At 55.0% G+C, this 18,024-nt stretch overlaps 1 protein-coding gene across 11 annotated transcripts in view; it reads right to left on the bottom strand.

The window, feature by feature from the left end:
- Nphp4 (nephrocystin 4) overlaps window positions 1-18,024 on the bottom strand; it is a 99,849-nt gene that overhangs the window by 79,639 nt on the left and 2,186 nt on the right. For 7 of the 11 annotated variants that reach the window (XR_009224940.1, XR_009224941.1, XR_009224942.1 and 4 more), the window contains exons 2-6: window positions 15,737-15,816; window positions 15,099-15,271; window positions 8,342-8,494; window positions 2,505-2,677; window positions 1,404-1,468 (exon numbers count right to left, since the gene is read on the bottom strand). Coding sequence is in view for 8 of the 11 variants with exons in the window: in XM_058572743.1 (XP_058428726.1) it covers window positions 1,404-1,468; window positions 2,505-2,677; window positions 8,342-8,494; window positions 15,099-15,233 (526 nt within the window). In the remaining 3 variants the exon portion in view is untranslated. Of the gene's footprint in view, window positions 1-975; window positions 1,469-2,504; window positions 2,678-3,575; window positions 3,660-5,480; window positions 6,752-8,341; window positions 8,495-15,098; window positions 15,272-15,736; window positions 15,817-18,024 lie in introns of those variants that run through there. The other 4 variants (XM_058572737.1, XM_058572742.1, XM_058572739.1 and 1 more) reach the window with 4 other exon arrangements.

Raw genomic sequence — 18,024 nt, 5'->3', positions numbered from 1 at the left:
CCTTGCCACAGGGGTAGCTGGGCTGAGGGAGAGGAAGGCTGGACTGAGGCTGATCCAGCCCAGGGCCTCCAGCGTGCTAGGCAAGCACTCAGCCTCAGTCCAGCCTTCCTCTCCCTCAGCCCAGCTACCCCTGTGGCAAGGCTCAGCCAGCAAACAGAGCTGCCCAAGTGTCCACACACGAGCAGATTCAATCACAGAACACTAATTTAAGGAAATGCCTCGCAGCCAGGAAGGAGGATGAGGAGCTTTCTAGGTACTGATACGAAAATCCTCCAAATGAATGTTAAGAAAAAAGCAAGGCTTAGAAAAAACATTTGCTCAGTGTCATAAAAAGAGCCACCAGGATCCCGACCAGCTCCAAGAGGGAGGCTAGCAGCAGCAGGGGGGGCAGCTGGCGGAGGAGAGTTCACTCTCAATCTCCATACTTTTTCAGACCTTTGGAACTCTGAACCATGTGAACCACCAGTGAAATGCCAACGCAGTGGCTGGACGGGCTGCTGGCTGGAGGCTGGTCCTCTGCACCCACTCCCACTCAGAACACAGCTTGCACATAGAATTGTGGGGGTAGAACCCTGGCAGCCCTGGATACTTCAGGAGGGAAAAATCTTAGCAAAAAATAATTAAAGTCAATGAAAAAATAACCTAAAAGCAATCTTTATAAACAAAATTAACTTTCCAACTGATTGCTTCCCACCTCAAGATTTTCACCAAATTTGGGGGCAGGGGGTGCCACTGAACATTCTAGCACAGGCCACAGTGTGCACACACAACTGCTTTCAGGGCGTCGGGGCCACATCTCTAATGGACAAGAGGCATGCTCCCCAGCAGACCCACCTCCTGCCACTCTCCCCTCTACCCTCCCTGGGGCCTGGCTCAGCATCTGCTCTGGGCCTCCGGGATGTCCTTCCAAACAGCCCCCACTACAGGCGCCTCCCTGCTCATCCTCCAGGTAGGCAGCATCACAGGGGGCCACACCTCCCAACAGAAGCCCAGTAGGAAACTCCCCTGCTGTGGGGCAGCAGTCTGCAGACATCCCCATCAGGTGGGCACAGCTGGGAAGGCCTCACTGTTAGTGATAACCAATGACTTCAGTCAGAGATCTTGCTGCTCAGCTGCTTCATCTGGTAGGCAAGGTGTCATCAGAGGCCAGGAGGCCTCCCCCTTTCATGTGGCTGACAAAGGCCACACCCCCAGCTTGCCTGGCAAAGCAGGGTGGGTGCATTTCAGTTTTTTAAATTATGCAAAAAGCCAAGTCCATGACACATTTGCCAGAAACTATTAGATAACTGTGCTAAGCCGAGGGCAGCTGACATTCAGGCACATGGCGGCACACGCTGAGGCAGGAACATGCTCAGGAAAGTTGCAGTCTCTGCCCGTGTGGCCAAGGACAGGCTGGTTCTTACGCTCCACAGGGTCTTGCAGAAACGGGTGCAGAAGGGCTCTGGGGGTGCCATGGTACAGCCTCAACCTGGAAAACAGGACCAGGGAACCTCGTCAACCATCCAGCTTGCACCAGGCACCAAAGGCCAGATCTGCTTCTCCCACACCTCTAGAGCCTTCTAATGCTGCCAGCCCCGACCTCTGCAGGGAACAGACAGCTGAGGACAATGTCGGTGGCCTTGCCCAGAGCTCCACGACATGCAGAGCATATCGGGCACACCTCGGCCCAAGGCCTAAGGAGCAAAAATGTCCAAGGGAAAATCACCAAACTCCAGCGTCCCAAGAAAGACAAGGTTTAAGGGACTGCTGTGGCCTATTGCCAGAGCAGTCTCCTCCATGATGACTTCACCCCAGGAACATTTGGCAGTGTCTGGGGAGGCTTTGAGCTATCCTAACTGGGTGCTGGCATCTAGCAGAGGGAGGCCAAGGATGCTGCCAAGCATCCAGAATTCACCGGTGGCTCCCTAACCCTAACCCTAGCCCCTAGCCCTCACCACCCACCACAGAACAGAGGAGGACCTGCCTGGATGTCAGGTGGTCTACACACACGGGAACTCTGACCCTGCTGAGACGCTATGTGTGACCTTGTGCTATGTGTGACCTTGTCCGTGTCTGCACACCCAGCTCCTAAACACGGCCTGCAGGCAGAGGCGTTTCTGCTGCGGACCACAGACCACTTCCTGGGGCCTGGGTGTGAAATGCACATGTTTCATGCTCAAGAAGCAAGAGACACACTATCCTCTCTCAGCCACAGAGGAGTGGACTTGGGACCTGAGAGTGTGAATAATATTCCTGGACCCCACAGGGGACAAACAACAGGGCAGGGCTGGCCCAAATGCATGCTACATCAGATCCAACACTCACAGTCAAAGCACAACTCCTCAGCTTGCTTAGAAATAACAAAACAAAACAAAAAAAAGTTATAGTAAAATAAGCAAAAACCTCTTACAGTACACTATTATGAACACATAACAAACTTAAAGCTCTCTGACCACCAAGAGCAAGCTGTTAAGCCACAGTGAATGAGGCTGGGGACCACAGAAGTAGAAAAACAAAGCAGATACCGTTTGTCCTGGGAAGCAGAGGTCGGAGAGTCAGGTTTATTGCTGAAGATCCGAAGAATTCCAAACCCACAGGACAGTGACTGGAGGGTCCCATCCTGCTTCCTGCCTTCAGTGACCACTTCCACTACGGCCACGATATTTGGGTGGTTTAAGGACGTATGGAAGTAGAAAGGCTGCAAAACAGATCAGAGGCCGCTAGGCAGAGGCAGTGGTGGGCTATGTCCCCAGCCTGCGGGGGGAGGGGGGGGGAAGGGGGGGGCAGCCGGGGAGCAGGTGCCAGACGCACTTCAGGAGCACACCACAAGCACCAGGGACTGTGCATGAGCCCTCATGTGCAGCGCCACCCCTGATGGGGAAAGAACAGCGCAGGAGGCCACCCCCCAGAGTCTAGCCGGTGTCAGGGCTTCTCCCGCCAGGGGCTGACACCCAGGCTCCAGACACTTTGCCTCTGCTCAGGACCTTTCAACCCTGGGAATTCCACCTTGCAGATGCCAGCAGGCCTCGGGCCTCCTGGGGAAGAAAGGCTGGCCAGCTGTGCACCTGCGGCAGGGGTGGTGACTCCAGGCAGGACCGGTTGCCTCAGCCCAGGACAGAACAAGCCCTCTACAGATGTACAGGTCTGCTGACCCTCCCCTGCCCCAAGCCCAGCCGACTCTCAGTACAGAACTCTCATCCCGACTGCCACTCTCCCCTCCACACTCCCTGGGGCCAAGCTCAGCCTGTCTCAGGAGGTTCGTGACAGTCCACCTGAACTCACTGTGTGCACACCAGAAGGAGCCCTGGATTTCTCTAGGTGCTAAGTCTCCCCAGCTCAGAGCCTGACCAAGTCTTCTATGATGACCTAGAGATCTTGCTAAAAGATGTGGGGGCCTAGGCCAAGTAGAGGCCATTCAAACTGAACTCAGCAGATGTTCCCTTTGTAACCTCTTCATCCCCAACATGCAAGTGGGGGCCTCTGACTCCTGTGTCCCCAGGGCCTGAAGGGACCTGGAGAGAAGCGAGAGGTGAGGCAAATCATCTCCCTGTTCGACACACTCTGTCTTCCTGCGTCAGTCAATGAAGTGAAGTTACCTGCAGTTAAAACTGACGGAGGCACAGGCTCAGAAGGTGGAGCAGAGATGCTGGTTGCGTCTGCCAACCCACGGCGTCCGGTATCTGTGTGCACAGCACTCACAGGTAGCACTGAGCTGGCTTCCAGACTGAGCGGGTGTAAGGCTGGGTGAGAGCCACCCCCCAGAGGCAGGGCAGAGGCTGGCCTGCACCCGACTCCCCTATTAACGGGTCATTACCATGGTGTCACCGAGAGAACGTTTACTGTAATCACTGACTGTCAGCCCAGGATAACAGAGAGACACATTCAGACATCCGCCATGAGATATAAATCGCCATTCCATTATCTTTTATTGCAAAAACGATGAAATGATGACCACTCACAGCTGACAGGTGGTTGGACTGGGAGAGTCATGTTTCTGCTTCAAAGACTCAGCAAGGTTTAAGAAGCCCCACCACCGCACAGCCAAGTCTGCACTATCTCACCTGTATATTTACACCTGTGCACTTCGGTTTTATGAACACTGCACAGCTTCTGTTTTGGCAGTAAAACAAACATTTTAAACTCCAAATATGAAGCAACAATCATCTCCTAGCTTAGAGGTCACCTTGCAATTAAGTGCTCCACCTGAAGCAGTGGAGGGCTCAGATAGTGGCTGCTCGCTCACCTCCAGCAACCATCACTGGGAGGCTGAAACAGCCTGGAGGACAGGCTCTCAGCCCAGTGGCCAGCCTGGAACCTAAGAGCACATCTTTCTTGAGAAGAGGCAGCCATCCCTGGCAGCCAGCAGGCTGAAAGGCAGGTCAAGTTCAGACAGTCCTGTCAGTTCCACTGCTGACTGACAAGGACACACTCTTCCAAAAATCATTTACTGACCATCAGTGTAGGAACGGCTCCACGCTAAAGAACTCATGAGGAACTTGGAAAACACAACCCAGCCTTAGCCAAGTTCAAGGTTCGCTGGCTTTATAAATGACGGACTGCACAGCTACCGACTGCAAACACTGCTCAGGACTCTGCAGTTCTGAGACTCAGGCAGGAGCCTCCCAAGAGGGAAACCTCTGCACAGCTTGAACCACCACCCCACGCCATCATCCCCACGTAGTCACGAAGTCACGCTGACTGCTTCACCTGCACCTTAGAGCCCTGCCTTCCTGGGAAACAGGCTCAGCCAGAATCCCAACAGCACCCCACTGAGACACACCTGGGCCCGTTAGTCTAGGGGAATTTAATTAACACCAACGCCACACGTTTTGAGAGAACAGTTCTATGCATCCACTGAAACTGCATGATTAAGCGTTCAAGTCAAGCCCATCCAATTACCCGCGGGAGAAGGCCACTCAAGACAGGAGAGACGGCTCCGGTTCACCCTGTATCACCTCCCACTCATCTGCACTGACAAGCTTCCTCCCTGACAGGATAAACAGATTCATAAATCATTTAAATGCTCCTGTCCTAATGCCTACATCTTCAAAAACACGGACACCACTCGCCTCAGGCCAGTTCTCCATCTCTCACCCACGACAAGACTGAAACTGGGCTCTGCCGATGTGTCTTTAGGAGGAAGCTGCACCAGGCAAGCGACCAGCCCCTGCTGCCATGTGCCCTGAAGGCCAGGGAAGAACTGGGCAGAAATCAAACCAGCACCTTCCCAAGAACTCACTTAAAGAGGCACCAGGAGCAGAGCACCTTCGGGAGGACCAACTCCCCACCAACACCTCCCGGCTCCCACCTGCAGCTCGGCCTCACACCGGGGCTGTCTGCCTGTCCCAGAGCCCACAGCTGACCGCCCAGCGCCGCCGACACAGCTGAACAGCTCTCCTCCAGGACGCACAACCTCAAGTTCAAAAGCCAGAAGCTTCCACAGCAAAGGGTCCCAATGATGGCTCCGGCCCTCACCACCCACTACAGAACAGAGGACCCACCTGGATGGTGCCACGGTGAGAAACCCTGGTCTACACACACGGGAACTCTGACCCTGCTGAGAGCTACGTGGGACCTCGTCCGCATCTGCACACCGGCTCCTGAACACGGCCTGCAGGCAGAGTGGTCCACCAACCTCTGCTGCGGACCACGGACCACTTCCTGGGGCCTGGGTGTGAAATGCACATGCTTCATGCTCAAGCAGCCCCTGCAAGACACACACTGTCCTCTCTCAACCACAGAGGAGTGGACTCGGGACCTGGGAGTGTGAATAACGTGCCTGGACCCCACAGGAGACAAGCAATAGGGCAGGGCTGGCCCACGTGCACGAGCCAATGCTCAGCAAAGCACAACTCCTCTGCTCACTTAGAAAAGCAGGGGAGGCCACACAAATCAAGGAGGCTCCCAGAGCCTGTATCACGAGCACACAGGACAAAACCCACCACTGACAGTGCTCCATGTCCCCAAACAAGTGGCAGTGCCATCACCATCCAGCCAGACCCAGCGCTGGAACACCTCTGGAAATCACCTGTGCGGGCCCCCTGGAGGTCAGAGGCCCCGGGAGAGTTCCCACTGAGCCAGAGAGGAGGGTGGCCCTCGCGGAGGGGAGCGCTGCCGGCCAGCGGGCAAGCCAGGGAGGCTCCTACAGGGACACGGCTTCCTCAGAAGCAAAGCCACAGCTGCTGTGCTATGACCACTCACGTGAGGATGTGGCCTCCCCCACCGGCTGCAGGAAGAAAGCCTGAGAGGCAGCGCCTCCCGTCAGGCTGGGGAAGGGCTGGGTTACCCTCGGGCTCCCTGACAGCACCCACTTCTAAAGGCACCTACATGGCCTCACTACCTGACCAGCAGGGGCAGCCCAGTCCTGCCGTCCCCTCACTGTCATGGGTGGGGCAGACAACCCATCCCCTGAGGGACCAACAGCCGACCCCTGAAGGGGTCCTGGACCAGTGCACACTGGACTGAGAAGCCCCAGAGTCCCCACCCTGTGACACTCCTCAAACCAACAGGGGAAAATCGGCCTGCCACAGGAGGCGGGACCGCGGTCAGCTGCAGCATGAACTGGGGGAGAGTTCTGTCATCTCCAAAAGCAGACGTGGAAAACGCAGGCCCCCGGCCAGGGTGGACTGGAAGGCACTTCTTCAGAGGCTAAAGGAGTTACTCATCGTCTCAGAGGAAGCAGCTCTTCCCCGCCGGGGAAGGTCGGAGGAGAGCAGAGCTCCAGCTGGAGCTGACAGGGCTGGGCTGCTCGCCTGGGTCCCACCAGCAGGGCCTGGGAAGAGAACCGGGGTACAGAGCAAAGAGTCCTCCTTACAGAAAAAACACTCCCCCAGGCTCAAGGCCAGAGTTCTTTGTTCAAAGTCTTTTTGAGGGGACAGTGTTGTCACGAGAGCCTCTTCTCTCAGGGCTGCATGCACAGTGATGGCTCAGTGAGCCCAGAGCAGGCCAGGTGGGTCCATCCACCCACACGTAAGCTGGACAACCAGGGTGGCCCCAAACGCGACACCCTCCTGCTGGCAGCTCACTAGCTTCACACCAGGTCACCTGGGCCACTGCAGATGGAGGAACCAGGAAGACCTGGTCAAACCTCAGAACCACCTTTCTCGAAGCCAACAGGACTTCCGCAGCTGCACCCCGCAGGCAGGCAGCGGGGGCAGGTGGCCAGCACGCGGCTGCAGAGCGCCCAGGCCGAGGCCACAGCACACACTCAGGCGGTGGAGGGCAGTCCTCCTAGTTACCTAAACTGAGCAGGCCTGCTCTCTGCGCCCTGCATGAAAAGGAAGTCAGAGGAACACAGGCAAAACACCCTGCCAAGCGGCTGTTAGGCGGGATGCTTCCTGGGCCACCACTGGCCTCTGCTGCCCACAGTGGGCACAGCAGCTGGGGATGAGTCAGGGGCGCCAGCACCCGCTCCTGCCTAAGCACACCCCACCCGCCCTGCTGACCTGCGGCCTTCTCCACTCAGGGACACCTCGTCACTGTGGCTCCCTGCGCGTCCCCGCCTCCGCCCTGTCCCTGACAGTGCTCCCCACTGGTGACCCTGACCCAACAAGCAGGCTCCTCAGACTCCCCACTTCAGGTGTGAAGCAGCAGCCTGGAGGGACAGGGCTCGGTCACATGCTGCTTTCTGAGTAAAACCCCAGTGAAGGACCTGCAAGAAGGACTGCAGGACCCTGCCAAGGAGGTCACCTAACCAGGGCCACCCCTGCCACACTGGCCTGGCCTGCTGGCCCAGGGCCTGTCTGTCTCGCCCTGCAGGCCCCAGCCGCAGCAGCTCTCCCCCAGTGAGACCCATGGTGGCTTCAATCGCTGTGCTTCCTGCCCTGGGGGTGGCCCCGACAGACTGCATGATGGGCGGCCGGGACAGACTGCACGACAGACTGCATGACCCCTCACCCAGCACCTGGAGAGCCACGACCATAGCCTGGGCAGACAGCCAGCCTCAGAGCCAGTTGGGGACCAGGGGTCTCAACGAGTGTCCATTCCAGCACACAGTCTGGAGCCAGGAGCACAGGTCTGGGCCACACTCTGCCACCCTTGACCAGGCACGTCACTTCACTAAGTCTCAGTTTCACCACCTTAAAGGACAGCAGGAGGCAGCAGTGGCAGATGAGACCACCCATTTCCTTACTTTGTTCCAAGAACCCTGAGACTCCTCACAGGTGATGGGACCCCCGGTCCCTCCTGCAAGCTGCTTCCACACCAGAGAGCTTGGAGACAAAGTGCCGCACCACGCGCTTCCCACCCCTGAACCCGCTGCCCCACGCCCTTCCTTCAGGTGGGCCTGACATGCACTGGTCCCTTCTGGGCTGGCCCCATTCAGACGCCCTCAGAGCAGCCCCGCCCACTGTCCCAGGCACACCTCGTCGAAGACGATCCTGGATGGCTGCCTCGACAGCTGCTGGACCGGCCTCGCTGAGGTTCTCCATGTCTTCCCAAAGAAGTAGCGGTAGGCGATGTCAAAGAGAGACACGCGCAGGTGGCATTCAGTCTCGGACAGCACCTCCAGCACAGCCTAGGAGACAGCGGGGAGGAGCCTGAGGAGCCCTGCGAGCCGCGAGCCACCCCACGCCCAAGGCGGCCACTCTGGATGGCACTGAGCACTCAGCCTCTACCCCACCTGCTGAGCCACAAGCAGCCCGATTTCCTTTCAGGAGCCGCCTCTCTCCCACGGCCACTGGTCTTGGTAGGACTGCAAATCCAGCGCTCAGCCCTCTCCCCAGCCAATTAGGGCACTCACTCAAGTTCCTGGAACAGACGCTGACTTAAGGTGCACCCAGAGCCAAGAGGACATGAGCCAGGGCTGCAGACACAGACATGTCTGCCAGGATGCAGGCATGGAGCTGCTGGCAGCCACTCTGCCACAAGGGGGAGCCAAGAGATAAGAGAGAACAAGTCCAGAGAACAAGTCCAGATGAGAACCTAGATCAAACCACACCTGAAGCTTATATAACTGGATTTGTCTGTGATGAGAGGTAGTAAATCACCTCTGTCTAACTTAAGCTTAACATTTCAGATTGATTTGGTTACTTATTTGCAGTCCTCACAGGGCCAGAAGCTCTAAATTCTCAACTTGCCAGAATTATTCTAGGGTAGTATTAGTGGAAAAAAACAAAAACAAACAGATCTTCAATGAGTAAGAAATCATAGCTAAATTGCTTGGGGGGAGCTTGATTCTTTTTCTCTTATGAAAGATTAACTTAAAAGTATCTTTGGCTTTGTATGACTCATTTTCACTCATTGATAACAATTTGAAATAAAACCAAGGAGATGAAATCTTTAGATTTTGTGACAGTGTGACTCTACAGTCTCAAGATGACCTAGAAAATTGATGAGGTGAAGATGAGACTATGGAGACTGTTCATATTATGATTCAAAACCACTTTCCACTGTGGCATATAGGCCGCTCAGAGTGACGGCTCTTTTGGTAGGACTTGTTGTGTCTTGTGAGCAGATCATGTGTCCAGTGCTGGAAGGCAACGGTCACTGCCGTATCACCAGTGGATATTTTGACTCTGGTTCCCTCAGCATTACAGCCCAACCTGTAATCAATAATGAATATTTCTTGATATTTACTGCACAGGACATTTATTTATACTCAATAAATAGTCTTCACAAGAAATCATAGCTACAAAGACAGAACAAAGCAACCAGGAGACCAGCACTTGCACAGCTCGGCTCAGCCTCAGCGCCCCTGCTCCTGGGAGGCCAGCACGAGGCTCCGCTCCTGCCCGGGACGGTCTCTCTTTCCCTTCACTCACGGCCATTCATCAGACATCTATTCTGTGCCAAGAACAGGAACACGAGGGACAACCAGGCAGGCAAAGCTGCTGTCCTCACAGGTCCACTGGAGAAAAGACTTCTCTGGCCAGTCAGGAGAACGCCCCTGAGCCAAGCCTGGGGCACCTGGGGAGGACGGACCAGGTCGAGGGACAGCGACACCAGTGCCCTTCAGGGAGAACTGGGGCCTCTCTTGGGCTCTGTGAACCCTAGTTTCCTAGCTTCTACATTCTGCCCTGGCTTCTGCGGCCTCCCTCCCAGGGCGATCCCAGAGCTGGCAAACAGGCTGCCCGTGAAAACATCTCTGAAGGCAAGCCACCATGCAGTCCTGCCTGCCCCTCAGCCCGCCCGGCTCTCACACCCCAGGAGACTGCGCCTCTGCCCTCCTGGTCCCAGGACCAGGGACCAGGCAGCTGGGGCAGCCCCTGTTCTAAGGCCACTGAATCATTCCAGCTGGCCAGTCCTAGGCCTGCCTACTCTGCCTCACACACGCCTTCCTGCAGGAACCCCAGGACCGGCTCCCCCTAAGCTGACCAGAACCCCTCACCTCCTGATGGACCCTGTGCACACGGTCATCTTCCTGCCCTCGGGGAACCCTCACAAGCCCTCTTTCTTTGACTGTTGTCTCCTGATCCCAGGCCTCACCAAGCCTGAGAAGAAACAAAAGCCCAGGGACATTCTCCAATGGTGCCTGCAGACTGCAGCAGATGGAGAGGGGAGGAGGCGGGCAGCTGGGAGGCCACAGGAGTGGGCCTCATGGAGCCCACTCAGAAACTGGCCTTGCCTCCCACAGAGGCCAGAAGACACAGAAAGACCCCAAGCAGAAACGGCCCGTTCTGATCCAGGATCTAGGAAAACGGCGGCTGCTGCCGTGGGGAGAGGTGGAGGCCACAGCCCGCTGCGGACAGGAGGCAGCAGGAAGGACACTGGCTAGCAGCAAGTGGCCCTCAGGCTGTGTCCTGAAGGAGCAGGAGCAGGCTGGACGCAGAACAGGAGCGGGGAGACAGAGGGAGAGGGCGGCCAGCTGCCTCAGATGGCCCTGCATTCCCGGGTCCAGTTTGGAGTCCCATGTCCCTAGTGAAGGACGATAGCACACCTTCTGTCTGGGACAACTGGAAGGAGGTGGCATCGATTCCAGGGATGGCAAAGACAGGGTGAAGTCTGTGGAAGATGCCGGCTCAATGCTGTCCTCCCGCTGTGCAGGGCCACTGTTCCACAGAGGCCTCAACTGCTACCCCTGCACCGCCCTCCTCCCCTCCACACCCAGCCTCCCCTGACCAGGCCACCCAGCCCCTCCAGGCCCTGCCCTGCCTTTCCCCAGGGGCTGTCCAGCTCTCACAGGCTGACTGACCACCATCCCCAGGTGGACAGCAGGCTGTGAGGAGGCAGAAGGCTGGCTCAGGGCCCAGGCCAGGCCACAGGAGCAGGGCTGAGCCCCTGCGCCTCCCAGTGGGAGTCTCCAGTCTCTCCTGCTCCCTCACCCTCCTGCCGCCTTCTGGGAAGGCCACTGCTGCCATTGCTGGCTTTGACTTCAGGACCTGAGCATCATCTCTATGTCCCCGCACCGTTCCAAACAGGTGTCCAGTAAACGCCAACTGAACCGAAAGCCATTCCAATAATGAGATGACGTCATGGAGTGGGAGAGTGAGAAAAAGACACTAGGACCATCAACAAAGTGCCTGAGCTCGAGGCCAACCCAGCTCCATCCCTAGGCAGGGCTGCTGCCACCCAAAGCCACCAGACTCCGAAGAACTGCAACTGTACACCTGGTGAGGCCCTCTAAGCCACATCTGCCCCCAGTCCTGTCTCCTGTCACTGCTGCTGGATTCTTAATGTAGAACTGGCTTTGCGTTCCTGCAGGGACTCCACGGGACATGATGTCCGTCCGTCTGTCTGTCTCACACACGGGGTCTGACACCCCTACACAGGACCATGATGTCCGTCCGTCTGTCTCTCTCACATACCGGGTCTGACACCCCTACACAGGACCATGATGTCCGTCCGTCTGTCTCTCTCACACACCGGGTCTGACACCCCTACACAGGACCATGATGTCCGTCCGTCTGTCTCTCTCACACACGAGGTCGGACACCCCAACACAGGACCATGGTGTCCGTCCGTCTGTCTCTCACACGGGGTTGGATACCCCAACACAGGACCATGATGTCCATTCGTCTGTCTCTCTCACACACAGGGTCTGACACCCCTATACAGGACCATGATGTCCATCCGTCTGTCTGTCTCACACACGGGGTCTGACACCCCTACACAGGACCATGATGTCTGTCTGTCTGTCTCTCTCTCACACGGGGTCGGACACCCCAACACAGGCGGTTTGTGCTACTATTCTTGAGCACACTGGTCTGTATTTTCCCGGGAGTTTCTTGGCTGATCTGGGCATCACTGGCCGTGCCCTTAGAAAGGCGGTGGGAAGCAGCCCTTGATCCCCTTTTCCCTCGGAGAACCTGTCTGCAATCACCATCCCTCCTCCCCCTGCCTAACAGACTCTGAGGTGACACGTGATGGCCGCTCCCTCACTCCTAGCGCTAGGAATCTGTGTTTTCTTTTGTCACCCCTTTTGAGCAGTCTTTCTACAGAGTCATCAATTTTACAAACCATCTCAAAGGACCAACTTCTTCCTCTTCTGCTCATTTTGTCTATTCTTGGTCCCTGAATTGATTTCTGCTCAAATATTTACTATTGCCTTATTTCTACTTACGTTACCTTTGATTTGATCTTTTCATCTAGGTTCTTAAAAAGGAAACCATGATCTCATACCTTTCTTTTCTAAGACAGCCGTACAGAGCTATGAATTTCCCTCAAACGACTGATATAAGCAACACCTCACAAATTGTTACATACTCTCCGATTATTCAGTTCAAATAATTTTCTAATAGCCCTATAATTCCATTTTTGTTTATGTACTCATTTGTTTATCTTTGTAATGTCCTGCACTCGTCCAGGGTGACTGCGCACACAGCCTTTAGCCTCCAGTGCGACGCATGCATGACCTTTGCTCTTCCGGAGCGACTGTGCACCTGACACACTGCCCCTTTACTTCTACCCACGCCAGCATGTGGGAGCCATGTTGCAGGTGCCACGCAGGAGAGCTGTCCCAGCCAGCCCAGCAGCATGCATTGAAAGGCCAGCCTGCCGTGCTGAGCTTGGCTGGGCCCGGGGAGGTGAAACGGAGAGCTCCCACCAGCTGCCTGATGAGTTGGCCACGGCGCCTCCAAGGTGAAACCCTGGTTTACGCTGAACACCCGCTTCCTGCCCCGGACCGGCATTATGGTCCGTGCCAGGCAACATTCCCGTCTGTGGCCACATCTCACTGCACCCTGCTGAAGTCACCGGGGCACCTTTGTAAGCCTGTGTCCTTCTGCCTGCCGTAGGTGTCCCTGTGTCCTCTACTGTAAGGAGACTTGGCTGTGCTCCTCTTAGAGGATCATCCCCCCACGGGTGTTCTGAAGGCCCCAACTGAGGTGCAGACACACTTAGGGCTGCTGCATCTTCTGGACATGATTATCTGATGAAATGCCCCTTTTTATGGGTTGGGTTGTGGCTCACTAGAAAAGCACTTGCCTGGTGGACATGAGGCCCTGGGTTCCACCCAAGAACTGGGGGGGAAAAAGCGTCTTCATCTCTGGCCACAGCTCTTCACCTGGACATCTGGGGTCAGACGTCAGCACAGTCACCAGTATTCTCACTCTCAGTATTTGCATGGCTTATGCTGTTATACTCCCAGCTTGTCTCTGTCTTGGTGTTTAAATACACTTGTCAAAACACATAATGTGGTCTCAAATCACATCTTTCACATATGACTTAGGATCAGTTATCCCACTTATAGAAATTATTCTACAAATATATGCATATGCTAAAAAAACGACAAAACCAAACTTATTTACTGAAGCATTATCTGTAACAGAAAATGACGGGGAAAGTTCGGAAGTTCATGAGTTAGAGCCTTGCTATATAAACAACGGTTCACCCTCAAAGAAATACTATGCAATTTTACAACAGAGTAAGAAAATTTTCATGTAACAACATGAACAATCTATAAAACATGGATATTTTTTTTAAATAGCAAGGTGCTAAGCAAGCTATCATTTAGTAACAGTAAGTTATCATTTAGATTTTAAAATGAAAAAAATACATATTTCCATAAATATATTTTATGGAATAAAATATTTATAAAAGATTTATTGTATTGGCTTAGAATTTCTGGAAAGCTATACCAAAAACAGGTACCACTGGCTATCTTCCTGGGTGGGGACACCATGGGTGATTCACTTTCCCTGCCTATCCTTGTGAATTTTTGAACTTTTGAAAAATAAAGTGAAGAAATAAAATTTCTTTCAAAAATTCCCAGGAGGAGAGAAGCAAGGCTTTCCTGTGAGACAGGGCAGCGGAGCGCCCAGCCGGGTGGAGGCCAGGGTGGCCATCAGGGCAGCTGACCAGCTGCTCTGGGGTTCTGCTCCTCTCTGGGATCCAGCAATTGCTGGCACCGGCTTCCCAGGGCCGCGAGGGTCGAGCAAATCCACCCAAGAAAAACCCAAAGAAAGAAGCCATAAGCACAGCGGCCATCCCAGTACTGGACGGCAGACGGCAGACTCCACAAGGGCTTGGAATGAGCGACGAGGACACTGGTGACTTAGCCAGCCGTCCACAGGCCCACACTCCATACTCTGTACTAACGTCACTCCAAACAGCTACAAAAGACGGCACCTTGGCAGGCCAAACTCAGAAAGCACGCGCTCGCACTACAGGCTGGATCCTTCTCATGCCACCCGCAGGTCACCACTTGGGCTCACCAAGACGTCCACCGCACAAGGGTCCTGCAGATGGCAGCACAGGAACACTGACTCACCCAGCAGGTTCCTCGGCAACTGGGGCACAGACTGGCTGTGGAGCCCACAGGACAGGCCCTGAGAGTGCTAACTGCTACCATATATCCACATATTGTGCTCAGACAGGCCACAGCCACCAGGTACCAGGCTCAGCCCCCTGCGCCCTGATTGCCAGGCTGAAATCAGGACACAAGGAAGAACGCACAAGGCCACACACTGAAACAAGTTCACTCAGAAATATCCCAGGAAGTCAGACTACCTGGGTTTTCAACCGTCCCACTGTGGGCAGAAAGAAACCCCCACCCTGTGTCAAAGGCACCGAGTCACTGACTGTATGTGCTCTGTGCTGATGGGCCACTTCACTTCCCAACCCACCAAGGCCAGGGTCAGGGGTGTGGTGCTGAGATGCAGGAGGTAAGTGACAATCAACACGTCACCTGGAAACCTCACCTCAGCCAGGAACACCTGGCGACACAGAGCTGACGGCATTACCTGCTTGACCAGTGGACCCTCGAGCCACTTCAGGACACACTGAAAGGCCGTCGATTCCTGCAACAGCTGCCGTGCTCTCTGGGGGTGGGGAGGGACGAGAGTGCTCTGGGCAAAGATCCTGTGCCAGTCGTTCATTCTGCCCACCAGACCCTTGCTTGGGCCTCCAGCATGACCTGCTCCATTCGTGGAAGAAGAGAGTCAGCAGGGCCACAGTGCCCACAGTAAATCTGAGTTTCTGAAAGGAACCTCCACCCCTGAAGCCCACCACACCCCAGTCAGCAGCCTCCACTGCCAGCTCACACCATGCTGCCCCCAGGAAATGTGCCCATCTTGACCCAGAGGCCCTCCACCCCCACCATGGACACATCGAAGCACAGACACCCTGGCCCCAGCGACCACTTAGGGACGCCACATGCAAGGCTGCTCTGTGCAGCTGCGAAAGCCGGGCAAAGCAAAAGAGCTCCAGGGTGAGTGGCAGCTCAAGCCCTGCCCTAGTGTGGACTGTCTTAAAGGGAGCCCAGGCAGCATGACCCAATCAGAGCAGAGGGTGCCAGCCTCAAGTTGCCAGGGCCCAACTGGGAGCAGTTACCTGAAGACATAGGTCAAAAGGAGGAAAGGCTGGGCACAGTGGCACATACCTGAAATGCCAGCAATCAGGAGACTGAGGCAGAAGGACAGCACGCTCCAGGACCCACTGGGCAATGTAGAAACACCCTGTCTTAAAAAAAGAAAATTAAAATTAATAAGAGGTGGGCGCAGTGGCGCACACCTGTAATCTCAGTGGCTCAGGAGGCTGAGGCAGGAGGATCCCAAGTCCAAAGCCAGCCTCATCAAAAGCAAGGCGCTAAGCAACTCAGTGAGACCCTATCTCTAAATAAAATACAAAAAAGAGCTGAGGATGTGGCTCAGTGGTCAAGTGCCCCGAGTTCAATACCTGGTACCAAAAAAAAAAAAAAAAGAACAAAGTAGGAGTGCCTGATGTCATCGGAGCCCTGGCTTAACAGCTCCCTAAAACCAGTCACCCCAAGACAGTTGAGCTACGAACAAAGTCTCTTGCTACCAAAGCCAGTCTGGGATGGGTTTCAAGTGTTGCCAGCTTCTGAGGGGCCTGGCTGGTGCTCCCCGGCCAGGTGCTCCCTAGCCAGGTGCTCCCCAGCCAGGTGCTCCCCGGCCCTTCCAGCCAGGCAGGATCCCATCTTCTCCTGATGTCCTTCAGCTGACCCAGAATCAAGAGTCGCGCCTTGGCAAGAGGCTGGATTCCGACACTGAGACGCCAAGCAGAATGAAAAGCAGTGGGCTTAGCCTTCTGAGAACACAGCTCCCCAAGTGTGGTCCTGGGGCACGAGGTCACAGGATCTTCCTAACACCCAGCTGTCCCTGGTCACTTTCCCCAGGCTGACATCTGTGTTGACGGAGCAAAGGCAACTAGGATTCAGCTGCAAGGCCCAGTATCACCCGCACATGGCACCAGACTCTGTCCTCATGGAGTCTGTCCCCACACAGGAAAACACCAGCTTCACTAGAGAACGTTCCTGCAGGAGCTGGGAGGTCATTAACGTGTCACACCCTGACAGTTGGCGTATACGTCAAGATTCAACGGCAAAATGAGAAATCCACGGGAAGTGTTTCTGCTGCAGACTAAGGCCCTGGTCATCCCAGGGGAGGCCCTGCAGGGTTGGGCAGCCAGCCCGGCTTGCTTTTCCTATTCATCGACACATTGTACTAAAGACAATGAGAGTAGAGCTAAGGTTATTCAGACTTGGATACCTGCGGACACTTTCTCTAAAGAAGTGAGCCTGACACTTCAGGGAAAATAGTGGCAATAAAAATGGAATTTTCAAGCAAAACAGAACTGGGCACATTTGTACCCTGCACCACAAGGCTGAAAGCTTCACACTTAAGACTTTCCTGAAGAGGAGAGAATAGGAACAAATGTGACCTTCAGAAACTGTACAGTTACACATGGCAGTATTTGGAAGGTCTGCAACACTTAGCCAACCAGTATCCTCTAAGCGAACGATGTATCATGGTGGAAGCAGGGTGAGACCTGAGGAGGGCAGGGCCAGAAGCCAAGAAATGCAGTGGCCTCAGGAGCTGGTAAAGGAAGGGGCCAGGCTCTTCCCCACCCTGAGCCTCAGAAGGGATCAGCCCAGGGACGCCTTACCTTAGCTAGTGAGGCTGATTTCGGGCTGCTAACTTCCAGAACTGGAGAATAAATGTTGTTTCAAGCCTCTGAATTTGTGGTACTATGTGACAGCAGGCACAGGAGATTCACACAAAAGCCCACAACCAAAAGCAAAAGAGGCCACCAACGCCAACTCAAGAGCCACCTGCTTTGCCAGGACCTCCTGGATGCTCCCTGGCTGGCCCTCGGCTCATATGGCCCCTGCACGTCACCTGTCTTGCACTGACTGCTCCCAGGCCAGCTCCTGGCAGGAGGGAGCCTGTTCCTCCCACATCCTTGGCACCCCAGCAGAGCACAGTTAACATTCACAACCAAAATCAAACAGCTTCAGGGAAGGTGATCTTTGTGCTTTTTTTTTTTTTTTTTCCTGGAAAAATGCTGTTTTCTGGTTGCCTTCTTTCCTGAAATGGAGGTGGGCACTCGTTCACATGCATGCCTGATGGAGAAGGCGGCACTCCTGGCGCAGGCTCCAGAGGGCCCAGTCACCTCACTTGCATCTCCTCTCTTCCTTGGTGACAGCAGGGACAGTGCCACACTTGGTAGCCACTATTAAAGAGCATGCAAAGTGCCAGGCACCCACACGGGAGACTGCCTTACCCTCGCTGCCCCTACTGCCCCACGCCCAGGCTGGGAGAGGGAGTGCACCCTGAGAGGACTTGTGCCCACGTGGCTAAAGCTGGGTGGGGGAGGCAGGACAGCAACAGTCTAAGGGACATGTGCTACATGGGACCCCTGAGAGGA

This window comes from Marmota monax, unplaced genomic scaffold (genome assembly GCF_021218885.2).
Source record: "Marmota monax isolate L192 unplaced genomic scaffold, Marmota_monax_Labrador192_F-V1.1 WCK01_AAM20220418_F8-fsc00080, whole genome shotgun sequence".
Lineage (NCBI taxonomy): Eukaryota > Metazoa > Chordata > Mammalia > Rodentia > Sciuridae > Marmota > Marmota monax.
The sequence above is the reverse complement of the archived record's forward strand: the minus strand, read 5'-3'. Positions and strand labels throughout refer to the sequence as shown.